The sequence below is a fragment of the Gopherus evgoodei genome, chromosome 7, assembly GCF_007399415.2.
Source record: "Gopherus evgoodei ecotype Sinaloan lineage chromosome 7, rGopEvg1_v1.p, whole genome shotgun sequence".
In the NCBI taxonomy this organism is placed as follows: Eukaryota; Metazoa; Chordata; order Testudines; family Testudinidae; genus Gopherus; species Gopherus evgoodei.
In genome coordinates, this window is record NC_044328.1 from 121,905,573 (window position 1) to 121,932,652 (window position 27,080).

The 27,080-nt window shown below is 44.1% G+C and overlaps 1 protein-coding gene across 15 annotated transcripts in view; it reads right to left on the reverse strand.

Annotated features, from left to right (window-relative positions):
• MITF (melanocyte inducing transcription factor) overlaps window positions 1-26,598 on the reverse strand; it is a 173,800-nt gene extending 147,202 nt beyond the window's left edge. For 4 of the 15 annotated variants that reach the window (XM_030568166.1, XM_030568163.1, XM_030568157.1 and 1 more), the window contains exons 1-2: window positions 26,405-26,598; window positions 16,573-16,624 (exon numbers count right to left, since the gene is read on the reverse strand). In XM_030568166.1, coding sequence (XP_030424026.1) covers window positions 16,573-16,624; window positions 26,405-26,508 — 156 coding nt within the window. In that variant the 5' untranslated portion in view covers window positions 26,509-26,598. Of the gene's footprint in view, window positions 1-2,597; window positions 2,684-3,287; window positions 3,334-16,180; window positions 16,280-16,572; window positions 16,625-24,691; window positions 24,776-26,404 lie in introns of those variants that run through there. The other 11 variants (XM_030568175.1, XM_030568161.1, XM_030568160.1 and 8 more) reach the window with 9 other exon arrangements.
• Between the last annotated feature and the right edge of the window lie 482 nt (window positions 26,599-27,080).

Below are 27,080 nucleotides of genomic sequence, written 5' to 3' on the forward strand. Positions count from 1 at the left end.
TGTTCTTTGTTTCTATACTGTGAATGAAATTCACCCACATACTGAGGGCCAGCACAAGGCTCGTGCACAATTTAAGTCCCAGTTCAGCCTTATTTCACGGAATTACATATAGGCTTTATGCTGGCCTTCTGCACAAGGCAGATTTTCACCCTGCATTACGGCCTAAGAATGAAAATATCTTAAGTTTTTAAGGCACAAAGTAAAGTGCAAATTATTCTAAAATAAATCAAATGACTATAAAGTCAGAAGGGCTGGTTCTGCACACGTATTGCTGTACATCCAGTGACTGGTGAAACGGAGCCATATCTGCTGTAGTGGACTAACAAAAATGCACCCTTGTCCTCTGTGAAGTCTAATAGAATGCAACACCATTAGCAAGGGAGCATTTTAACCAGACAGCTTGTGTCCCTGTTCTATAACATACCAGGTAACGAGTTTCTGTAAATGCCTTTGAGTTCATAGAATATCATGGTTGGAAGGGACCTCAGGAGGTCATCTAGTCCAACCCCCTGCTCAAAGCAGGACCAACACCAACTAAATCATCCCAGCCATGGCTTTGTCAAGCCTGACCTTAAAAACCTCCAAGGAAGGAGATTCCACCACCTCACGGTAACCCATTCCAGTGCTTCACCACCCTTCTAGTGGAAAAGTTTTTCCTAATATCCAACCTAAACCTCCCCCACTGCAACTTGAGACCATTACTCCTTGTTCTGTCAAGTTTACGTTCCTGTTACTAGATCTGGTTCCTCTGTTTGAGTGACTAATGCATATGTAAAGGCAGGGATCTCCTTTGTATCTCCTGTGTGATTCATGGGCAATGTCCACAGGAAGGTGCAAACCCATCTCCACGCTCACCTAGAACCCCTGAGCAATGGGAATGGTGTGGTTAATCCACAAAGAGGAAGACTGGATGAGAGGCAGGCTGTTCAAGAGATCTGTAGCCTTATGCAGCATGGAGCTCTTAGAGCTAGAAAGTTAAGTAATGGTGCAATCAGAGAAGAGCAGCAGCTCCACCTCTGCATGGATCTCCCATACGCTCAGTAAGAAGGGTCAATACGTGTCCTGGACCAGCTACTTCAGCCTCCACGGAGTAGCTGCACAGCCCACAAGGAACATTCTTTTTCCCCCACCCAAAACTTCAGTACATCTCCCCAGCACTCAGCTCAGTTGCTTGGGCTGGAGTCACATGTGGCCCTAAATTAAATCCAGGCGTCTCAATTCATGGTAGATATCATACAGATTTATCAGACAGATTCCTTCATCTTTGGGTCATTATGAACAACACCCCCCCCACACACACATCTAAACCTCCAGCTGCCATAAACACATTTGTACTAAACCGAAATGCAATGACAAGCCAATTTCCTAAGTGACAATCTCATCTGTATTATTAATTCCCATTCTAATTCAGAACATTCCTTATCCAGGCACTGTGCAATGTTCATTACACATAATCTAATTCCTGCACTATCCTATTTCAATATCACCCATTACTGAACATCTCTTTCATGTTTTAATTCTCATGGCATTAGATTTGCTGCTCCAAACTAGCACTTTATGAACTCCAGAATAAAAGAGAGATTAATTACTACATCAGATTTTTAAGTGAGTGCAAAACTCTATTAGAAGCCTACAGCAATGCAAAGGTTAAGATCTTAATTCCACAAGTCAAGCACTGCAGAGTTAAAGTGCCCACGACAGCTTTAAGGTTAATGTCACAGGGCACCTTACCAGTTCGTGTGGCCTCAGTCACACACACCAGGTTATCATCTTTCACCAAAGCGTGTATTTATTCTTTCCTTGCAATGCAGGCTTACAGCAAGGGGAGGCTTCCCTGTGGTCTTCACTCCCCAGCCCAAACTCACCCCTGGGCTCTCCTTCTGAGGTCCCCTTGCTTCCTGCTTCTTCTTATAGCCTCCCAATTACATCGTTAGCCCAGTGATTACCATCCAGGTGCTCATAATCCCCCAACAGAAAGATTGGCTGCTTCCAGTTTGGCCTGCAGCCTTTTTCAGTGGTCAGGGAGGTGCCGATAGTGCCCAGTCATGGCTTGCAAAGTGAGCAAGATCTCTCAAAGGATTAGGGTAAAGTGTAGGGAATCTCAGAGGAACACTGGACCCGAGATACACACGCAATGCAGAGCCTCTACATTACGTGGATGGATGTTCCCTCAGACCTCCAGTTATGGCACAGATTCATGACTTCTTTTAGATAGAGGAGAACATTTGAGTCCAGACAGTCCCATGAATTCCTGAGTCCCAAAACCGTTTGTTTATGGTGAAGTGCTCCTGGGTGGTACCCACTGAGGGCCTTGCAGAGTATTTTAACATTTATCCACGATCTCCTTTATACATATTGCTGAGCCATGGGCTAAAGATAGAGAGAGACTGTGAGCATGGCTCAGGGGAAACAAGATCCTCGTTAAATCTAATCATGTGCAGGAAGGATACAAGAGAAGCCCTGTGGCCATCAATTAGTGCACTGTGTTACTAATATTTAGCATTTCTATAGCAGTACTTTACATCTCCAAAGCACCTTACAACTAAGGCTCAGCACCCCTGTGAATAGGCAGTAAGATATTGTGGCTTCATGCTTACCATCCACAGCTATGCTCCTGCTTAGAAACCATACAGAAGGAGAAAAACAGTCAGCAGGAGCTCAAGGATGCCAAAACTGATACCATCTAAAAACAAGAAGTGAAGAGAGACTGTAGAATTTCCCTGTCCTCAATTCTTGCTGGGAGCTTCGACAGCTAGTCAAGTCCTTCTCCAAAACAATACTGCTTTAGAGAAGAAAATAAATATGGTTAGCTTTCTGTTTGTTTCTCAACAGTTACTGGCAAACTGTAGGGAACAAAACCTTTGATCTGAACACGACATTTGTTTCCCATACCAGACATTCTGACGCGGTCAGCTGACCAGGACTACCAAAAACATGTCAGAACTTGAGGATATAGAGAAGTTCATGCTCATCAATGAGTTGTATAATAGAATGCCAGGCAGAGCCTCTGGAGGCACCACTTACATATCCATTTCTAACATCAAATGGAATCAAACAAGATTGTGCTTTGGCATGGAATCTCTCTGGACTTTTCTTTGAGGTGATAACTGAGGAACCACCAGAAATCTGTACTGAATTTCTAACATCTGGCAAGTTATTTTATCTGGAAAGACTGAAAGCCTCCCCAGAAGGAACTGAGCAAACTTCTTTAGTGGTCTCTTTTTGAATACAGGCTGGACAGGCTCTAGTCCATAACCCATTGAGACAGCTGAAAACTAGAAATTTACCCTCAGTCTGAAGAAAGTCACCGTGAAGTCCTGTAGAAGCCTGCACCTGGAAAAGAACGCATAAGATCAGTCCTACTGCAGCACGATGGTAATGGATTTTGCTTAACTTGAAGGAGCTTTGTCAAACACTGTCCCATTTGACTTAGAAATTGTTGCCCAGGTTACAAAGAGGCATGTCCTGGTGACAGTACACTGCAATTGAGTCTAGACCAATGATCCTCGGACTGAGACTCACGAGCCGCAAGTAGCTCTTTAATGCATCTCCTGTAGCTCGAGTGATCTAATTATTAACCAATCTAAGTTATTAACCAAATCAGGATGCCTTTACTATGTTAATAACCAATTGCAGTTGATAAAATAATAATACCTGGTCAGTCATTTTTCTATGAGAAAAATATAAAAATAGTAAATGAAACAATGAACTGACAACACTGTGGATCTTTTGGGTAATGTTTATCGCTAATTTGGCTCCTGAACCACTGAGGTCCGAGTATCACTGTTCTACAACAGTAGCACACAAATGGCCAAAGTTCATGTTTGCCATTTTAAAAGTAATTTTTGCTTTCCTGTATGGATGTAAACAAGACAAGTTAGCACTGGTGCATCAGAGAACTGGAATATTTTAATCAACAACGTTGAGTTATTATACATACGAAGCAGTAAGATAACATCATGAAAATGAGGTTTGGCAAAGAGGTTGAACAAAGCCCTGAAGCACTGCTAATTAAAAACAGCTTTTCTGCACTGGGCATGTCCTCCATAATGTGGTAAAAGTGTCGTATAGCATATACGGTGTCACACTTTTTATCACAATGGGAGACACTATAGCAACCAACTAATCAGTTTGGCAAGTCCTGAACTACCATCTGGAGCAGAGAGATTTGAAGCCATATGTAAACGTCAAAACCCAAGAGAATATAAGGGAATCTCTGCACGCAGAAAGAAAAGACAACACAGACTTGGAGCAAAATCTCCTGCCTAACTTATGGCTAGGTCTGTAAATCAAGACCCAAACCCAGCCCTATAACAGCCAGAGTAATATCTTGCTAAAATCAAATTTTTTTGACCAACGACAGCAGTTTTGACAAGAAACAGTACAAAGCTCAACTTATTTATGTAGTCTTGTTGGAATAGCAATAATGAAAACTGAGCAACACCTTTCTGTTCTGTTGTACTTCTATAGCCAAATAGCATGTCCTGAATCATTCTGTGTTATAAAATCTTCTATTGTATGAGATTATAGCAATACATATTCAAAGTGGGACAGAGTCACGAAACCTGATATTGAATTTTCCTGATCTTTGTGCAGTTATAACATCAAGCCTAATGTTCTATCAATAATGTAGCTTCTGACTTTGAAAAGAACATGGTTTTTTTTTCAGTTAGAAGTTGTGTGTGATGAATAGCCTCTCCTCTCAGCATAAGGCTATAGAGAATGAATTCACTGTCCATTTTATACACACATTAACATGTCAGAGAATCATTATTTACCAATTTAAGCATGCACAAATCTAATTACACTTCTCCAGAACATAGGAAACTTTCCAATATTGAGAAGGCACTTTCTCAACCACTTTCTCTCCTCCCGTCCCCCTACATCAAAGCAGAAGATACTTTCCTCATTCAAGACTACTGAAGCTCAAAAAGGTGCTTCTGAACAGTTGGTTTATAGCACACTTGCTGTCTTAAAACAGTCCGTACTGAAATTCTGCTATATTTGTATCCCGTGTTAGAAACAGATCACACCTTGTGGGTTTTGGAAGGATTTTTTTTTTTTTAATCTCATAGTTTTTCAAAAATAGTATTGTTTTTAATTAGAATTCATCACTGAAAATGAAATGTTCTAAGGTCGGAAATATCAACTTCTAAAGCATTCTTCACCGAGGGCGCTATCCTGCCAAGTATCAGAGGGGTAGCAGTGTTAGTCTGGATCTGTAAAAGCAGCAAAGAATCCTGTGGCACCTTATAGACTAACAGACGTTTTGGAGCAAGAGTTTTCGTGGGTGAATACCCACTTTGTCAGATGCATGTAGTGGAAATTTCCAGGGGTAGGTATATATATGCAGGCAAGCTAGAGATAATGAGGTAGTTCAATCAGGGAGGATGAGGCCCTCTTCTAGCAGTTGAGGTGTGAAAACCAAGGGAGGAGAAATTGTAATTGGCAAGCCATTTACAGTCTTTGTTTAATCCTGAGCCGATGGTGTTAAATTTGCAGATGAACTGAAGCTCAGCAGTTGCTCTTTGAAGTCTGGTCCTGAAGTTTTTTTGCTGCAGGATGGCCACCTTAAGGTCTGCTATAGTGTGGCCAGGGAGGTTGAAGTGTTCTCCTACAGGTTTTTGTATATTGTCATTTCTAATATCTGATTTGTGTCCGTTTATCCTTTTCCATAGCGCCTGTCCAGTTTGGCCGATGTACATAGCAGAGGGGCATTGCTGGCATATGATGGCATATATTACATTGGTGGACGTGCAGGTGAATGAACCGGTGATGGTGTGGCTGATCTGGTTAGGTCCTGTGATGGTGTCGCTGGTGTAGATATGTGGGCAGAGTTGGCATCGAGGTTTGTTGCATGGATTGGTTCCTGAGCTAGAGTTTCTATGGTGCAGTGTGCAGTTACTGGTGAGAATATGTTTCAGGTTGGCAGGTTGCCTGTGGGCGAGGACTGCCATGCCACCCAAGACCTGTGAAAGTGTGGGATCATTGTCCAGGATGGGTTGTAGATCCCTGATGACGTGTTGGAGAGGTTTTAGCTGGGGGCTGTATGTGATGGCCAGTGGAGTCCTGTTGGTTTCTTTCTTGGGTTTGTCTTGCAGTAGGGGGCTTCTGGGTACACGTCTGGCTCTGCTGACTTGTTTCCTTATTTCCTCGTGCGGGTATTGTAGTTTTGAGAATGCTTGGTGGAGATTTTGTAGGTGTTGGTCTCTGTCTCAGGGGTTAGAGCAGATGCGGTTGTACCTCAGTGCTTGGCTGTAGACAATGGATCGTGTGATGTGCCCAGGATGGAAGCTGGAGGCATGAAGGTAGGCATAGCGGTCGGTAGGTTTTCGGTATAGGGTGGTGGTAATGTGACCATCACTTATTTGCACCGTGGTGTCTAGGAAGTGGACCTCCCGTGTAGATTGGTCCAGGCTGAGGCTGATGGTGGGGTGGAAGCTGTTGAAGTTGTGGTGGAATTTTTCCAGAGTCTCCTTCCCATGGGTCCAGATGATGAAGATGTCATCAATGTAGCGTAGGTAGAGAAGGGGCGCGAGTGGACGAGAGCTGAGGAAGCGTTGTTCCAGGTCGGTCATAAAGATATTGGCATATTGTGGGGCCATGCGGGTGCCCATAGCGGTGCCATTGATCTGGAGATATATATTGTCATCAAATTTGAAATCGTTGTGTGTGAGGATAAAGGCATAGAGCTCAGCTGCCACTTGTGCTGTGGCATCATCAGGGATACTGTTCCTGACAGCTTGTATTCCATCTGTGTGTGGGATGTTCATGTAGAGAGCCTCTACATCCATGGTGGCTAGGATGGTGTTTTCTGGAAGGTCACCGATGCATTGTAGTTTCCTCAGGAAATCAATGGTGTCACGGAGATAGATGCTGGTGGCATAGGGTCTGAGTAGAGAGTCCACATATCCAGACAGTCCTTCAGTGAGAGTGCCAATGCCCGAGATGATGGGGCGTCCAGAATTTCCAGGTTTGTGGATCTTGGGTAGTAGACAGAATAACCCTGGTCGGGGCTCTAAGGGTATGTTGATTTGTTCCGGTGTTAGTGTAGGGAGTGTCCTGAGTAGATGTTGCAGTTTCTTAGTGTATTCCTCAGTGGGATCTGAGGGAAGTGGCCTGTAGAATTTGGTGTTAGAGAGTTGTCTGGCAGCCTCCTTTTGGTAGTCAGACCTGTTCATGATGACAACAGCACCTCCTTTATCAGCCTCTTTGATGATAATGTCTGGGTGGTTTCCGAGACTGTGGATGGCATTGCGTTCTGCACGACTTAGGTTGTGAGGCAAGCGATGTTGTTTTTCCACAATTTCTGCCTGTGCACGTCGGCGGAAGCATTCAATGTAGAGGTCCAGACTGTCATTTCGACCTTCAAGAGGAGTCCATGTGGAGTTCTTCTTGTGCTGTTGTGCGAAGTGCTGAACACACCTGTCCCAAATTAGCAAAGCACTGCAGCACATGCTTAACTTTAAGCACACGAGGAAGACATCTCATGTGCTTAAGAGTTTCGGATATGCTTAAGTACTTTGCTGGATCAGGGAAAGACTGCTCAGCACATTGCAGAATCTGGCCCTAAGGCCATGATCCAGCAAAATATGTAAGCACAAATGTAACTTTAAACCTGTGAGTATTCTCGCTAAGGCAATGTACTACTCACGCACTTAAAGTTAAGCACGTTTAAGTTTTTTGATGAACCGGAATCTAATCCATCTGTGGGGTCTGACCCAGAAAAGGCTTTAAGTGTTTGCTTAATTTTAAGCAGGTGTTAAAATCCCATTAATTTCAATGAGACTTAAGCATGTGTTAAATACTTTGCTGACCTGGGGCAATTCAGACCAATTTTATTAGAATAGCAAATTATAAATGCTATCCAAAAGACAAATGCTTATGGGGAAAAATCAATATTGCTATTTTAATGTCTATTTGGGAAAAAAAAAACCACACCCTCAAACATTCAAGTTGCTATTAAAACTCCAGAGACTGGGCAATGTTTAATTTGTAGTCATCTCCATACATTTAAGTTGAAATTCTTGTCCTTATCTAACCAGAAAACAAAACAGAGCCTGTTACTACGAACTTAGATAAAATTCAGTCAAGTTGTCCAGATGGTTTTCATTCCACAGAAAATACAGAGTCAGCGGTTTGGAGAGCATGGCATTTTGTAAACATGCAAAATAAAGGAGAAAACAATACACAAGTGTAAATGCTGAGCACATTATATTTTTGTTCCAACAGAATTGCAATGCAAGACTGTATTGATTTTATTTCTTAGTACCTTCCTTCTACCACTCAGGGCGCTCTGCAGTTCTGAGTCCCACTGAATGCTGAAGCGCACACAGTTCCTAAAAGGATCACTTTAAAAAAATTAGAGAGAGAGCAACTACCAATTAATTTTCCATTTCAAAGTCCCAAAAGTCCAAGCATGTCTTACTGCATCAAGCAAAACCATACAGCATGGGAAATAAATATTCTATGGACTTCAGATGAGTTTGTAAACCCAGTACTTACAGGATCAGGCTGTGGGTTTGATAACCTTTACTCAAGCAAAGCTTCTATGTAAAAACAAAATTCTCCTTGATCAAGTACAGACTACAGAACTGGGATTTCAAAAGAGCTAAAAAAAGGTACACAGTGAGAAAATAAAGCCATTGAGAAAAGGAGAACAAAGAAAGGCAGTGCAATTGTATAAACTGAGCTATTTCATAAACATCTTATTCCTCAACAGAAAGCCAAGGAAGTATGAGCCTTCATGAAGAGCCTTACCGGGGAGTACTGATCAGATAATGACCTAAATGCATGTACATCAGCAGAGCATTCAATTCCCATTGACAGATACCCAAAAACCCAATTAGAAAAGGGAAAGAACAATAGTATTAGTACCTTCAGTCTAAACCGGCACACCTCTCTCCCCCTCCCCAGGCATAAAGCTTACCATCTTAGTGGTAACAGAAGAGAAACTGATTATCAAAACAGTTCGTAAACAGAGAGGAGAATTTAGGAAGTCACGGAGGCAGTTATGTTCATTTCAGCTTCAGATTTAACTTTGCATTTCAGCTAGCCAGAGGGACAGAGCCAAGGCTATGTCACGCAGATTATCTCATAGAAGACCATAAATTTATGTGGTACTGCCAGCAGGAATCAAACATAGGATCTTGAAGAATGACTCTTGCTCCACACTTCACCATGACAATGGCAATGCAACAGGTATGCAAGGGTGCAACTCTTGCAGGAGGGGGGAGAAGACACATGGCAGGCATTCTTCAGTGGAAGCCTCTCGGACCACAGTCTTCCAGAGTTAGGGCACAATGCAAGAGCTATCTTCTTGCACCAACCTCCCTTCATTGAGACTAGTCTACAATGCCACACACGGGAAACAGCAAAACAAAGTATCTTGTTAAGTAAAATGGCACAAAATGGAAGGAAGGACAAAATACAAATCTGGATTTCAAAACAGCCTTGTTTTTGACCCAGATCTACCAAACAGTTTCCAAAACAAAGTGTGAGAGTTTCTGAAGCTGAAGGTGCTGAAGTGAATGGGGCACAAAACCAATCTCCAAGGTTGAGCCGACCACAACAACGTTTAGAAACACAAGATGGCTGGATCTGTTTCTTGGTTGGTCTATTGATAGACTCAGTTAACACCGCACCTGGAAGGTTCAAGTGAGGCTAAAGATCATTTGATCACCAGTATCAAACCCAAGTCACTGGAGATTAGAACATACACCATGCCAGACTCAGTGCAACAGAGGAGGTCACACCACCCATGCAGAGTTGATGTGGCTTGCGGCAAAGCCAGACTGAAACATCTCGGAAAAAGCATTTCTGTCGAAGGGACTGAAAGATCACTGCTGCTCTAGAACAACTTTCATAAGCGGAAGGTAAATAGTAGACACTGTGATAATTAAAAGGATCCTCCACAAGACAGGTCTCCTTTAGCAAGTGGTAATTGCTGACTCCTTAGAATGACAGGGAACTCTACCAGAAAGTGGGGAACATGAATAGCTACAGTCATATACAGGGTAGGTTGCCTCCTTGTTTCACTGTGCCTGACTCTTGCATAGGTACACAAGGGGTGGCAAAGAGCAGTTTTCCCCTATGCTTTCAAATACAGACCTACGCACAAATGACAATCTTGTTTTTAACATGGGACTTAAGTGGAGCATGGGGCCAATATTATGTTGGCCCTCTGCAGTGGAGTGACTTGCATCCATTATGATTAGTGAACAGAATCCAAACTTTAGATTGTTAAAGCTTATTAATAACAAAAGCCTAGCTACAATAGCGTCCTTACTAGCCTCACTTCAGCACACCCAAGATCTTTGCAACAGGTAGATTTGTTTCATCACCTCCATATTGTTTGATGTACATGAAAAATGGCGGTAATTGCTCTGTGCCAGCAGCGTACACTATGTATCTTTAGTCATTCAGAATGGAGGGCTCTGACAGTACAGCTTCTAATGTAAAATAAACTGCCTCTCTATAGCCATGACCCAAAGCCCACTAAAGTCAATGGGAGCCCTTTCATCGACTGCAATGATCTACAGATCAGGCTCTATATACAAAGCTAATGCATTCACTGCCACACTATCTAGGTTCCACCACACTATCCAGACACCAGCTTATCACTGGCAGAATTGCTTTACAATTGAATTGAAATTGTAACTTGTTCAACAACCAGAATCAAACGAATCATTATACAAATTTCAACGTGATGTTCTATAGCAACCAGTGCTCTTTACACCCACACATCAAGCATGAACTTGTATAAATTATAGAAATCTTATTTTAAGACCTTCCTGTGCTTCAACCCCATCTTTGTAATGTAATGGCTGCAACTCAGCAGAAATAATCCACTCACATATGGGCATTCTCGGCCTCTCTGATTCTATCAAACTCTCTGGCATTCCACATCACTTAAAATGAAGTCCTCTCAAAGAAGAGATTCACACCCTTCACCAGCTTCTAGATCTTCTTGCCTCTCTTGATGGCTTCCTGAATTTATGTGCACTATGCTAGAAAGACCCTTTGATTGCCCAATATTGGGTATATCAAAACCACACCTCCTCTAAAGCAACTTACTTTCCCTCTCTGTAGCAATTCAGGCATCTTGGCTCTCATATTCTTGGGCAAACTTGACACTCAAATATTTGAATTCTTATTTGAAGAGGGAACCCAGAATTCACAGCACCTTCTAGATGGCATCCTCAAAGTTTTGGACAATTTTCTTTTTGTAACGGACAGTCAGAGTTTAAGATCAGAAGAGACCCCAGATTATCTAGTCTGACCACTGCCAACCCAGCCCACTAAACCCAACAACCAAAATATTATAGCTCACTGGAGACTAAACTATTACGTGCCACAGGCAGAGAACAGGAGGGACAAGGTGCATCAACGCCCAAGGCAATAGATTACGTGTGATATACTCAGGTAATTCTGGCAGGTGACCAGCACTCCATGCTATACAGAAGGTGAAAAAATCCCAAGGTCCCAGCCAGTCTGAACTGGGGAAAAACTGTACTGCAAAGGGATCTTATTGGGAAGTAATATCCTTTTGACTCATCGGTTAATTCAGAGATGGAAGCACTGCTTCATTCTTAAAAAACTCTTATTGTGTATAAGAGGTCTCAGTGACAATTACAATATTTTTTCTTGGTATTATTTACATGCATTCTGGTAGCACCTAGGATCAGGGCCTTTTTGTGCCATGAGCTAGCTGTACAGATAAACAACAAAGACGACTCTCCTTGCTTACAGTCTAGGTGTTGGACAGCTGAATAAAACGGACAGGTGGGAAGATGAGGGAACAAAATGAACAGTTACACACCACACTGCTTAGCCTGAATTCCAAAGCCACTGTGCACAAGTTTAACAAACAGAGGCAGCAGCTTAGTGGATGAATACCTTGTCTTTTTCAGAGCTGCAATAAAAATCAAACAGCAGCCTCCACTTCACAAACAAAAAAACACTGAGCAACTGTTCCTAACAATGTCAATGTCTTCATCAGATAAACTGACAGAAGGGGCATGCCCCCAGTATGGCTGAGGTTTTGGGAAAGACAAATCCTCTAGTCTGAATGAATAAAGAATGCAAGTATGCCCTCTAGAGTGAGCAGAAATCCAAATAAAAAACTGTGACATCTCCAGGGAATCACATTACTGGGCTACTGTGTTCTCACTGATCTCCTGTGAGTTGAAGGCTGCAAATGAGCAGCCCAACAAGAAAGCTTTTTTACTCTTCTCACTCTTGCTGGAATTCCACATCTCAGCATCATCCTGCTTCTCTCACAGGTTATATCTCTGTGTGATTAGGGCAGGCTGAACTTTTCAAACAGACGAGTGGGGGTGGTATTGTTTTCTGTTCTGAATTTCTACTGTATATTGCATTAAACTACGCTTCAAGGTTATTTGCTTTGGAAATTTTCCTTGTAAAAATGCTCCTCCCTCACTTAAAAAAAAGTCTTGAAAGGAAAGTCAAGACAATAAAATACATAAAAGATACACAAGACAGGTTTAGCCAGGCTCTGCTGCTTCAGCCATTGCCTTCCCATTTAAGACACCTCAATCTCCTGACTAGCACTATTGCTTTCCCTCCCTAGCTGGAAACACCAGCAATTCCTATGCCCCCTTTTCCTATCCTCCTGACCCCATGAACCTGAATGGTCTCAGCTCCTACCTCAATCTTCCTGCCCCGAAACAACTCCCTGCTTACTTTGGTTCCACCTCAACTCCCACTGGGTGCTTCCCCACCCCCCCCCAAGAGGGAATCAACAGTTCCAATTCCTATATGATTTTACAATAGCAAGCACAACAGGGTCCCAGGTCTTGGGTAGTCCTTTAGCTCCTACTATAATATATCAAGCAGTAAATAATAATTCCTTTCCTACTCTATTGCCTCCTTAATCCAGAACACTCCAATGGGTCCAATTTCTTTATTCCAGCTGTATTTCTCCACTCGAGTGGCTCTCATTTCTGCCTACCCTCTCAGATCCAGAACTCCCCACTGTCCCTGCCAGAACCCTATTCTATTCACTGGATTTCAACTACTTGTACAGCAATGTGTATTGTTATAGGCGCTACCAGATAAAAGCTGCCTCAGCATCCCAAGTCTCATCGGCGAGCTTTGATCGACTGATACCTGAACAAAACAGGAATTTTTGACTAATCCCTAGAGATATGAATGGCACCTAGCGAGTAAAGCCTAAAACAGACCTGTCCTTGAATGACATCAAGCCAAACAGAAGCCTGACAGTGTTTTGTCAGCAAGGTTTTCCTGCACACAAAAATCCTGCATTTGCAAACATATAAAGCCCGTTTCTCTAAATCTGCACAAATAGGGTTTGTGTGTGTATAAACTATCATTTGTGTGTGAAAGTGAGTGTGTGCCAAAAACAAAAACAAAACCAAAAATGTACATACACCTTTGCAATACATACCAGTTAAGAGATGCTACAGGTGCCTTTGAACGTTTGGCCCAATGCGATCCTTCTTCCTGACCCATAGATCTCCATTTCTCTCTTCCAGTTCTACTTATTAACCCTGCAATTAATTCTAATTCTGTGGACTAATTGGGGATACAGGGCCAAATTCCCAAGCATGCTCTGGCTGATGTGCATTATCAGAGCTGTGCAAAGGAGCCATAAAGACAACCTAAACAGCTGGTTAAGCCAGATTTGCAGTTGCTTTGTGTCACCAGAGCATACTGGTAAACTTGGCCTATGGATATTATGATAGGCTTTACAAAACCGGGACGAGATCCTGCAATCCCTACTCAAGGAGCAGCCTCATTGACTTGAATGTGACTGCTCGTGTGAGCAAGGACTATTTACGTGGAATATGTTTTGCAGGCTCAACCCTTTAAATTGTATCTTATAGTACCACACTGTCTTTGATACTCTTTTTTCCCCCCCTGAAAGAGTTGTTTGTTTTTTCTCAGTGTTATTTTCCCAGCATAATGTATTACAGAATGCACTTACATGAACTCGTCTTTGTCCTCTATTGTCTAGTTATACTGTACAGGCAAAATCTTCATAGGGATTGAATTTAAAAAAAAAATTCTTACTGTTAAAGGCTGTTAATTGCAGTATTAAAATACTAACGTGAACTCCTATGATAAACTTCTATTCTCCTTTACACAGCATTAAATATAACAGTTATCACCTCACAAATTTCTGTTGGTTCGTGTTTGAAGTAGTAAGTCTATATGGCAGCAACACATTTCTCCCTTATCCTGCCAGCTCAATCTATAGAGTGGCTGCTAGTGATGTGGGGGGAGGGCGAATCTTATAGAGGATTTCTGTATAATCAATGAAGACAGATACAAATTACTGGACTTTGGGTTGACTCTTTGGCAGAAAGATGGTTAGAAAGATGCAAATACGATAGAACAAGTTACAGTATAGGTGTCATTTGTTCAATAAAATATGAACTAGAGGTAACACTTAAGCTATTAAAGACAGTTAGTGATAATATTAAAGGGCAGTTGAACTCCTGTGGGCATCTAGCAATAAACATGAGAATGTTCTATTAGTTCCTACACCTAGCAGTACAGCAGAGGTTAGCAACCTCTGGCACACGGCTCGCCAGGGTAAACACATTGGCAGGTCGGGCCAGTTTGTTTACCTGCCACGTCAGCAGGTTTGGCCAACCGTGGCTCTCACTGGCCACCGTTCGCCATCCCAGGCCAATGAGGGTGGCGCTAAGCTGCAGCCAGCACATCCCTCGCCCGTGCCACTTCCCGCCACTCCCATTGGCCTGGGACGGCGAACCACAGCCAGTAGGAGCTGCAGTCGGCCGAACCTGTGAACGCGGCAGGTAAACAAACTGGCCCGGCTCGCCAAGGTGCTTACGCTGTCGAGCCGCATACCAGAGGTTGCCGACCACTGTATTACACTGAAAGGAACAAGGTTCATATTGATGATACATATATCTCCTTAGAAGATATAGTGCCTGTCATCCTGAAAGATTCTGAAGTATTCTGCAAACAAGAGTGATTTATAAGCTCAGAATCTGACTCTCTCATGGAGTCCCAGGGACACCAATAGGTTGTCGTTGGGACCCCTTTGCAGGGTTGGGGTCCACACACCTAAAAGAAATCACTTTACCACTGAATGAAGACATTTCTGGGTAGAGATCACGTCACAACACTGGGGTGGGTCAAAAGGTGAAATTCTGGCCATGGACATGTAGACAAAGCCCTGCTCTTCCAAAGACACCTTGGAATCTTTAATGCCTTCACAGAGCAAACAGGCCATTGGACTCTAGGGAGTTGTCTGCATAGAACTCATTTTATCTACCTCAAAGGATGACAGGCTGAGCTGACCCTGCCAGGATCCCTGTCTTTGATTCCAGGGAGTCTACATATTTCAAACCAAATCCTTATATCAGTAACCCATGACCTTCTCTGGATATATGCAAACCAAGCAAGAGTATGCTACTAATACATATTAATGCAGAACAAACTGTTTTCAGTTTACTTACATTGCTCCTATACTGCAAATATAAAATGGAAGCCGTAACAATATGCATGCTATTCATTACCCTGTAACTGTTCCAGTTTTACTGCATGGACCAGTAAGAAAAGTCATGAATCAAGTATAACAATAATATAATGCAAGGTGACAGATTTCCATGTAAAATTAACACTGTTACAGCATGTAATCATGCAGCCTTATTCTGGCAAAACTACTTCAGTCAGCATGAGTTTTGGTAAACAAAGATAATAGAATCAGGCCATTACATTGCACATTAAAACATCTGAGAATCTAAAATAGGAAAACCACCACCTATGGACAAAGTGTTGATAGAACTTGTCCGCAGCTCCCTAATTTTCCTGCTAGCATTGAAATGTCAAAATGGTAATTAAAGATTGTCCTGAGTCAACATGCAAAGTCACTGTTTTGGAATTAAAACAAAAAACCTGAAACTTACTGGCTCATTTTTTTTGTTTGTTTTAAATGCAAAGGGGGATTTGCTTTGAAATGCAGGGACAAATATAACATTTTCCAAACAAATTTATATTCAAACTGTCCTATTCAAAACCTATAGGTTTCTCTCTATATTATTCATAACCAGAAAGCAAGTATATTTTGAACAAAAGTGCTCTGCAAATCTCTAACTTTTCCTATTAAAGTTTTCATTACAGGAGTGTATGATAAGAAGCGATATTTATATGTCAAACAACATACCTGAAAGTCTCTATTACTCTTCACCTTCCCAGCCTCTATTTGGATTCCAATCACCCAGCAACAACATGAAATTGACTAGATTTTTGCCAGTTTCACAGCACCCAACAGGGCTTCTGCTCAGGGATTCCTCAATGTACCTCTAACCCTGCTGAGGAAGCTTTAAGCAAAGCAGCAGCACTAGAGTGGTCTGTCTGCATACTGCACAGCACATGAGTTTATTGTCAGTCACATTTAGAAGGCTATGTTCACAACCCAAAGGGAACTGTTTTTGTTGTTTTTTTTTAAATGAAAACTTAGATTCTGTACAAGTTGTTAGCAACCTATGTTATTTAGGTTGCATAGTCAGACACTTAAAAATTAGGAAATGTCAGGTTTACAGCTGTCTCCGCTACCTTAATTCTGCCCACTTGTGCATTGATCTTGGACACTAAGTGATGCAAGGATCTGCAGAAAAACAGTATGTAAGCATTAATTAAAGACTATGTCTTACGTAATACATACACCCTGCCTGTTGCTCTTCCCCACTAGCTCCTCTGGCGGCTCTCAGGTGTGGCAGGGGTGTCAGCTTGGTCTGAGAATGTTTTGTCATTAATTTGGCAGGCTGCTTGAGAAATGCAGACGAGAGAAATGAAATGGTGATCTTTAAGAGTTACTTCGCACTAAAAGCTTAGCTGAAAATCATGGGACAAAGAAAAGGCATTTCTGTATCCCAAGGTTGTCCCCCATGCCAATTATCAAAGGGCTGCAGCAAACAATGGAGGTATCAGAGCTTCGCAGAGAGAAGGGCACAATAATCTTTTACAATGGAAAATGTTACCTAAATAGAAGTGTCACCACCAGCTCCCTGTATAAGAAATATTTTGGATGGTTTAGCTTTCCCCACATTTTCATATAAGAATCATCCCAGTTACAATCACTCACCTTTGTAAATCATTTTGAGATCTACTGATGAAAAGCACTGTATAAAGCTAGTTACTATATTATATGGGTACATTTCTGTTGTGTTTCCAAAAATAAAATAATAATAATAAAGTGATATTTCAGGTACTGTAATCATCTGTGGCTAGGTTTCTCTCTGTAGTAATGTGAATTTGAGGTGTAGAATAAACATCAGGTAATTTATTCCCTCACAAAAATGTTAAGGGAGGTATCTTCAAAGATACACTGCACTGGCCTAACTCTTCTCCCATTGAAATCAATGAGACCACACTCCAGTGCTGAGTGTTTTTGAAAATTTCACCCTACATGTTTTACTTTACTTACACTCCATTGCTATACTTTCTTGTTGTTACTTAAAAAATATGCTAATGTTGATCTAGGGAGGGAAAAACCTTTCAGAAACTGTTTTAAATTTGCTCCTCTAAGATACATTTTTTTAAAACATTGAGACTCTGTTCCTTGATGTAAGCACATGTGACCTGTTCTAAATAAAGGATATTTTCCACTTCTTGCACAACTGGAACAGATATAAACAGTCTGAACAAACTGCACTGCAGAACTCAACGAGAATATAAAACCCTTGAATAAGATCCATAAATAGCAGTAATCTGAAAAAAGAACACACACAAGATTGAAAATCCTAACATAATCGAGTTTAAAATCTAAAATCACACTGCAAAATTAATCTACAAAATTAGATTTGATCATATGCGTAGTAAAGAACTTTAGAACAGGCCGGTTTAGTTTCAGAGTTAGGATTCTCTGCAAAAATATGTGCACCGAGGGTCCCCCCCCGTCCCCCCCACCCCCCTTAGATACTACCCTTGCTAATATACAGTCTTCTAAGGCCTGGTCCACACTACAGCGTTAAATCGATTTAACGCTGTACCCGTCCACACTACAAGGCACTTTAAATCGATTTTAAGGGCTCTTAAAATCGATTTCTGTACTCCTCCCCAATGAGAGGAGTAACCTTAAAATCGATATTACTATATCGATTTAGGGTTAGTGTGGATGGAAATCGAAGTAATTGGTCTCATTCTTTTACTGAGCTACCCAGCTCCGGAAATCGATGGTAGCCTAGGACCATGGACGCACACCACCGAATTAATGTGCCCTAGTGTGGACGCGTAAAATCGATTTTATAAAACCAGTTTTATAAAACCGGTTTTAATAATTTCGATTTTATGCTGTAGTGTAGACGTGGCCTAAGAGAAGGAAAATTAATTTAACCAGTCAGTCAATCTCCAGCTCTGAGAGCAGCACAAGATGGCATAAAATAAGTGAAGACCTGCATGCTGGCTAGATCTGAGGTATGATTTACTTTAGTGAAATACATGTAGCTGATACATATCTGTAGTTGAATATATCTGAATATCTAGAGTTATGATAATTTGATATAAACTTCAGTAATTCAATAAATTAAATCTCAAAGTTATTACTGATAAAATATGCATAAGCTTCTTTTTAAAAAATTACCATGCAAACAGAGTTTCTCTCAACTTTTTCCACTTAAAATACAAATTTCATAGCAGGATCATTCTTAGGATATTAAATTTAAGCTGAAAAAGATCAGCAGTGCAGTGGCAGAAATAGTAAAATAATTAGCTTGTAATTCTTGGTGAAATGCAGATTCTGTAAAATTGAAACTGTCAGCTACAATAAATTGACATTCTGTAGGCCTTCACTATATCAAGCATATAACCCAAATGAGTTTATATTACTGGGAGGAAAAAGGAGAAGCAAATAAACCAAACCAACCAGTTTTCACTGTTCTTAGCACATCTGTATTAACAGTAAGCTTAGACCATCACACAAAGTTAGCTAACTTAAATGCAGAGCCTCCCAGTGACAGCAAAGGGTCAAATACGCCTTCAGTATTGCATATGTAATGCTCACTTAAAGGGTTTGCATATGAGCTAGGGAGGGCAAGATTTCATCTTACATTCTGCAGTCTAGTAATAAATAAAATAAAGGTATTAAAAATCCTTGTCATATTGATTTATTCACATATCCCAGTTCTCTCTCACATCTAAAAATGACTATGCAGAAACGAGGGTGCACGTAAGAACTGTTTAGTTTCCAAAGGCTTAAGCTCAACCACAACAAATTCCAGAGAACCCTTAAACATGTCTACCACTTCCCAGTCAGAAAGGCTAAATTCTCATAGGTCCCTTAGGAATCACTGTATCTTAGCCCAGCATAGTATTTTCAGTTCTTGTTACTGGGCCTTTTTGCTGGACTTACATTTTTCACTGGCCTCTAGCATTCTGTTGTGGCATGGCCTAGGACAGCATTTAGAGCAAAGAGATTTTATTAGAGGATCCCCTGCAGCTTTGGATTGAAATCTTGAATTATCCAACAGGAGTGTGCATAGAAGAAAATCGGAGACTGGTGAATTGGGTGGAAGATGCAGTATAACAGAATTTGAAGGAGAGAGATCAATACTGCAAGTGCTGAGTTAAATTCGGAAATGAAGTTATGGGTGAGCCTTTTGGGGTAGGAGGCAGCTGGATTTTTTTTTTTAATATATATATCATGCTGGGTGGATTTCCCATGTGAGGTGAGGGTCAATAATGGAGGTTCTGCTTCATCACTCCAATGAGACTATAGAGAAGAAGTATTTCCCCTTTTGGGCAGAAATGAGAGGCCTACTGGTTGGTTCCACAGAGGATTTCCCCATCTTTGGGCGGGATTGATTTTGTCTATGTGAATAAAGACAGGCAGTATTGCTTAGTGGACAGAGCACCAGAGTGGGACTCCAGAGACCTGGGTTCTGCTCCTGGCCTGCTGGGTGAGAGTGAGCAAATGACATCCTCTTCCTCTGTGCCTTGCTTTCCCCATCTGTAAGATGGGCATAATGATAACCTCTTTGGAAGGAGCTTTGAAATCTACCGATGAAAAGCACTGTATTATTATTGCATTTATGTCTGGAGCTGGAGGGCACAAATGCCATGTACCCCTGACTGAGGCTCTAGGTGTGCAAGGGGAGCTTCCGATTGCTTACAAGTTGAAAGTATTCTGTGCCCCTCATAGCTAGTAAAAAACACAAGAAGAAATTGAGTCCTGTTAATGGGGATTAGCAAGGAAAGGCAGAGTGCTGGCACTGCTCAACCAAGTGGCCATATAGGCTCTTGTTCAACAAACCATCCGCTGATGTTCATTATCATCTCACTATCACTCGATTCCTTAAGTGACTTTTGGGGTAAGGCTGTTGAGAAGAGAATGTAATTCCATGAACTTCAGGGCAGTTACTCCTGATTTACACTAATATGACCAAGAAAAGAGAATCAGACTCTTGATGTTCTCAGCTGTCCTTGACAGTCACCAATCAGGCTTCAGGCATGGGCAGAGCAGAGAAACAGCAGAGGGTCTCACTGGCTGATCTTCCCCTATTGATGGAAACAGGTCAGGTTAACTAGTTCTAGCAGCATCCTTTGTTGCTATCATCCACCATGTTTTATTAACCTGGCTGTGGACCCTAGCTGGGATGGACTTGAAGCCCACCAGAGACTGGGCTCCCTGCCTCAGCCCAGCCTGCTCTGAGCGCTGCAAGAGTCCAGGGCTGCACACTGGTGATACAATGGTGTGCACAAGCTGGGCTAGTTGTGTCAATGTCAACAATGTCCACTCTCCCCATGTCACTGCAGTTTAGATAATTATTAGTGCACCTGACAGCACTCTCTTGTCGTGTCTCTCACACACCCTACATCCCTCCAACAAGTTTCTATTCTGCCACCCTTGCTGCTCAATGTGTACGTGAGGCTGCTGGGGAACACGGCAATGTGGTCCTGACTGCAGAACCACCATTATGATTTAATGACTCGATCTCTGTTTCTTTGAACACAGACAGGGCCCAGTGTTTGCATTCCAGGTGTGCGGCTCAGATGAGGTAAGTACCTGTGCTCATGTGACAGCAAACTGAGGCTAAATCCAGGTGCACTGGAAATAATCCTGGTTGGTTTCAGGAAGCCACTGAGTATATGGTCATCATTCCTGAGTGGGTTTGCCCACTTAACCCCCACAGAAGTTCACAATATAGGATGCATCTAGATCCCAGAGGCCTAAAACACTTTGTTTATCTGTGCCTGGGGGAGCAAAACGGGGTGGTGATAACCATTCATCTTGATTTAGGAGCTTGATTTAGGAGTTCCTTGCTCTGATGGCCTAACAGACTGGATTACTGGCCACATAATTGCTCAAGGAGACTGATCATAAGTAAGGCTATGATTTTAATCATGGGTATTTTCAGTAAAAGTCATGAGCAATACACAAAAATTCAGTCTATGACTTTTACTGAAAATACTCATGACTAAATTGTAGCTGGGGGCCAAGGAGAGTGCTGCTCTGGGGAAGGGTGGGGCACTGCCCTGGGGGGCCCACCAAGGCCAGCCAGCAGCACCGGCCACCCCAGGGCCACCCACGTGCCACTGCTCTCGCCACCCCGGGATCAGTGCTCAGGTGGTCCCCAGGGCCAGCTGCATCGGCCACTGCTCGGGAAACCCTGGGGTCAGTCACACCGGACGCTGCAGACATCACAGAGGTTGCAGAAAGTCATGCAATCCATGATTTCCAAGACATCCATGACAGACACAGAGCCCTAATCATAAGAAACACCAGTACCCTCTAGGTTGCACTAGCTTCCAGGTGCAATTTAAGGTGTGGACACTGAACTTTGAAGCCCTATATTGTTTGGGTCCTAGCTACATGAGAAACACTTCTCTCCCCAGGTGCCACCATTGCAGTCGGTCTAGAAGTGCTCGCACTACAGGTCTGACTTTACTGCACAGTGAACACTTCGTAGGGTGACCAGACAAGTGTGAAAAATTGGGGTGAGGGTGGAGGGGGTAATAGGAGCCTATATAAGAAAAAGACTCAGACACATAGACTCTAGGACAGGAAGGGACCTCAAGAGGTCATCAAGTCCAGTCCCCTGCCCTCATGGCAGGACCAAATACTGTCTAGACCATCCCTAATAGACATTTATCTAACCTACTCTTAAATATCTCCAGAGATGGAGATTCCACAACTTCCCTAGGCAATCTATTCCAGTGTTTAACTACCCTGACAGTTAGGAACTTTTTCCTAATGTCCAACCTAAATTTCCCTTGCTGCAGTTTAAGCCCATTGCTTCTTGTTCTATCATTGGAGGCTAAGCTGAACAAGTTTTCTCCCTCCTCCTGATGACACCCTTTTAGATACCTGAAAACTGCTATCATGTCCCCTCTCAGTCTTCTCTTTTCCAAACTAAACAAACCCAATTCCTTCAGCCTTCCTTCATAGGTCATGTTCTCAAGACCTTCAATCATTCTTGTTGCTCTTCTCTGGACCCTCTCCAATTTCTCCACATCTTTCTTGAAATGCAGTGCCCAGAACTGGACACAATACTCCAGTTGAGGCCTAACCAGCGCAGAGTAAAGCGGAAGAATGACTTCTCGTGTCTTGTTTACAACACACCTGTTAATGCATCCCAGAATCACGTTTGCTTTTTTTGCAACAGTATCACACTGTTGACTCATATTAAGCTTGTGGTCCACTATGACCCCTAGATCTCTTTCTGCCATACTCCTTCCTAGACAGTCTCTTCCCATTCTGTATGTGTGAAACTGATTGTTCCTTCCTAAGTGGAGCACTTTGCATTTGTCTTTATTGAACTTCATCCTGTTTACCTCAAACCATTTTTCCAATTTGTCCAGATCATTTTGAATTTTGACCCTGTCCTCCAAAGCAGTTGCAATCCAAAAATCAGGACTGTCCCTATCAAATCAGGACATCTGGTCACCCTAACTCTTCACAAGTTAGCTTAGCTCTGCAAAAGCAGCCATGCTGGAAAATAACAGCTGCACACAGTGGCCGAATTGGCAGCTGAGGGTGTTAGGCTAATGCCAGCTTTAGCATGTACTTCTGAGGGAAAGATAACTTGAGTTAAAAGCATCACCACACTGAGCTAAGTGGTTTTGCATGTGGACAGGGAAACACTTGAGTTATAATTCAAGTTAACTGCAATGAAGAGAAGCCCCAAGCATCCCCAGATTTGAAAGCCTGGGTGTTAGTGCCAGGGGTTTTTACAGGGCCTTCACAGGCCCAAAATAGCTTGAATTTTTCTTAAGCCGGCAGGGCACAGTACAATAGCTATCTATATACTTAAGACTTTTGTTTGAGAGCTGAGGATCTTATTTATAGACTTACTAAAGATGGGATGACTATTCAATATTTGCCGCATGCACCATGCACTATTTTAACTACATACATGTGCTCAGAGACAGTGCATAGGGAGCATACTTCAAAACTGAAAATAATTAGAACAAGATATGCTATCAACAAGCTTGGCTATAAATTAGATAAACTGTTTTTGCCATCTATGTTTCAGCAAGCATTGTGATGAGGATGGAAAGTTTGTTGTTGACAAAGCACTTTGGAAGACAGTCCAGAGAAGAAGAGAAAAAAAAAAAAAAAGACATTGCTGACAGAGTAAAACATGCAGGGCCCACAAGGCACAGATGACTTGAAGTGCTAGATGCATTTGTTTTCTTTTTCCAGCAGTTCCCTAGAAGGAGCAAATGCTCCAATACAGTGTAAGAGGAGTAGAAATATGCTGAATAAGCAGGAGCCCCTGTCTAAATAACACAACAGATTGAGATGACAATAACTGTGGTAAACACCATTGCAAGAACTTGAATTAAATAATTAAATATGTCATTCACTGATTTCAAGTAGCATGGGCCTGCTCCAAAACAAACAAACAAACAAAAAACTGCAAGCCTTGCAACACCTGTTTTAATTTAGCATTGACTGGATCCCAAATTCTGTCCTGCACCTATTTCTAGTGTAAAAGTGTGAAACAGTGTATTCCCGCATATCCAGTTTGTTCTGACTAGCTAGCATTTATCAAGCTAGCATGATGGCATAGAAATAGATGTTGCAGGTTCTGAAACAGCACAAACAGCTATTCTCCCTCAGTGCTGTACGTGAGCATGTATTTTACCTGATGGAGTTTTCCCCTCACTCTTCCACAAACTAATGCAATGTTACGTAGATGATCTCATCAGAACACTCAAACAATCCAACGTATTCCCTTGTTTAGAGCACTGCACGCCCTGAGAGAAAAGGTGCCGATTTCTCTCTCGCTTTTTGTCTTCTATACCCTTTATGTACAGTCAAGCTTTAGTGACAGTCTGGGCCTCTCCAAGAATGACAGTGATATCCTTTGACCAAAGCTGGATAATGTCCAACAATAATACCCTTTACATAAAAGCACACCAGAACTTAGGCCCTCCCTCTCCCCCAAACACACGACAAACAAAACTGCTATTATTACAGGAAACATGAACTAAATAGCTGCTTTTATGGTCCCAGCAGCATAGGATGTTTCCTTTCAATATATTTTGTTTAACGTTTACAAATGGGCTGATTCAGCAGCACAGAATACAAACAGCAGACACATGGCAGCCAGAGTACTCCCTCGGTAACATTTTTCAATCAGGGACATGGTTTAAACACCAGCAAACCACCATCATCATCATCCCCTAACAAACAGCCTTCTCAGATTGTGACACCCCTGGCTTCACTAACCTGCCTCGCCTCTAAATTAGCAGGCTGCTGTTTGCAACTGCTTTGACAGTGTCCCACGCTGTGTGTCAGTGACAGCCTATGCATTCATGCACCCAGCTCCAGTGTGCCCAAACACGGACAGGCCCTGCAGCTTCAGGGCACAAGCAGCACCACAGTGCCACTGCCAGGGGAGGGGCAGCCTTTCCCCATTCCTATCTGGGCCAAGGGGGCGGGGGGGGGAATATCTCCTAGAGATATAGGAGACAGAAAGAGGGAGAGAAAAGGGCAGATTAAGGAGGAGGAAGAATAAGAGGGCGGACGAAAAGGTAGAAGAGAAGGGGCAGAGAAAGGACAGAGGGAAAGGGGGAATGGAAAGGGGGCAGAGAGAGGGAATGGGGCAGGTTGAGAGGGGGCAGTGGAAGGGGGAATGGAAAGGGGGCAGAGGAGGAATAGAAAGGGGGCAAGGGGATGAACACGGGCTAGGGCAAAGAGAGGGGAAATGGAAAGGGGGTAAGGGAGAAATGGAAAGGGGAATGCAAAGGGGGCAGGGGGATCAACACGGGCAGGGGGCAAAGGAGGAATGGAAAGGGGGCAGGCGGTGAACACAGGCAGAGGGCAGAGGAAGGGGGAATGGAAAGGGGGGAGAGGGGGAATGGAAAGGGGGGAGAGGGGGATGAACACGGACATGGGGCAGAGAGAGGAGGAATGGAAAGGGGGCAGAGGAGGAATGGAAAGGGGGCAGAGGGATGAACACAGGCAATGAGCAGAGGGGGGAATGGGGCGGGGGGATGAACACGGGCAGGGGAGGAATGGAAATGGGACAGGGGGATGGAACACAGACATGGGGCAGAGAGAGGGGGAATGGAAAGGGGGCAGGGGTGGAATGGAAAGAGGACAGGCAGTGAACATGGGCAGGAGGCAGAGAGAGGGGGAATGGAAAGGGGGCAGAGGACGAAAGGAAAGGGGACAGGCGGTGAACAGGGACATGGGGCAGATGGAGCGGGAATGGAAAGGGGGCAGAGGAGGAATGGAAAGGGGGCAGGTGGTGAACACGGGCAGGGGGCAGAGAGAGAACGAAAGGAAAGGGGGCAGAGAGTGAACACGGGCAGGGGGAATGGAAGGGGGGCAGAGGGGAAATGGAAAGGGGGCAGGCGGTGAACACGGACATGGGGCAGAGGAAGGGGGAATGGAAGGGGGCAGAGGAGGAATAGAAAGGGGGCAGGCGGTGCACACGGGCAGGGGGCAGAGAGAGAACGAAAGGAAAGGGGGCAGGCAGTGAACACGGACAGGGGGAATGGAAGGGGGCAGAGGAGGAATAGAAAGGGGGCAGGCGGTGAACACGGACAGGGGGAATGGAAGGGGGCAGAGGAGGAATAGAAAGGGGGCAGGCGGTGAACACAGGCAGGGGGCAGAGAAGGGGGAATGGAAGGGGGCAGAGGAGGAATGGAAAGGGGGCAGGCGGTGAACACGGACAGGGGTCAGAGAAGGGGGAATGGAAGGGGGCAGAGGAGGAATAGAAAGGGGGCAGGCGGTGAACACGGACAGGGGGCAGAGGAAGGGGGAATGGAAGGGGGCAGAGGAGGAATGGAAAGGGGGCAGGCGGTGAACACGGACAGGGGTCAGAGAAGGGGGAATGGAAGGGGGCAGAGGAGGAACAGAAAGGGGGCAGGCGGTGCACACGGGCAGAGGAAGCGGCACCGCGCTGCCCTGGCAGTGCCCGCCGCCCTCACCCACCTGCTTTTCAGGGGCTGGCTCTTCAGCTCATAGTAGGTCTTGGGCTCCTCGTGAAACTCCTCACCGACCTCGAAGTCCGCCACGATCCCCGACTCCGCCTGCATCGTCCCCGGCTCCGGCAGCGAGCGAGCGAGGGAGGGAGAGGGCAGCGTTCCCCCGGCGCTGCCCGGCGGCGTGTGCCAGTGCGCGGCCTGCCCCTGCCGCCGCCTCCCCCGGCACACGCCCACCCGCCCTGCCTGGGACTTGTAGTCCGCCAGGGGGCCGGGCTGCCGCCTCCGCCCGGCCGGCTCGGGGCCCTGCGCACTACAACTCCCGCCAGGCCCGGCAGGAGGAAGCGGCGGGCGGCTGCCGGGGTGCGGAGCCAGAGCGCCAGGTCTGCCCGCAGCGGAGCCCCTGCCCTGGGGCTGCCCCCTGCAGCAGCCCGCCCCCGGGAGCCCTGCACGTGTTGGGCCGGGCGCGGGGAGCTGCTGGCCAGCGCCGAGCCGCGCCCCAACCCCGGCTGCAGTGTGCCAGCCACCCCGCCGGGATCCCACCCCCGGCAGGGGCGGGGGGGACAATTGTACCGGCCCCACCCCCGGAGCGCCCCAAAACGCCGGTGAGGGCTGTGTAAATCCGCTGCAATGGGAGGGCCCCAGACAACACGATGGGCTGGGCCCCCAAGTTCTCTCATCAGGCC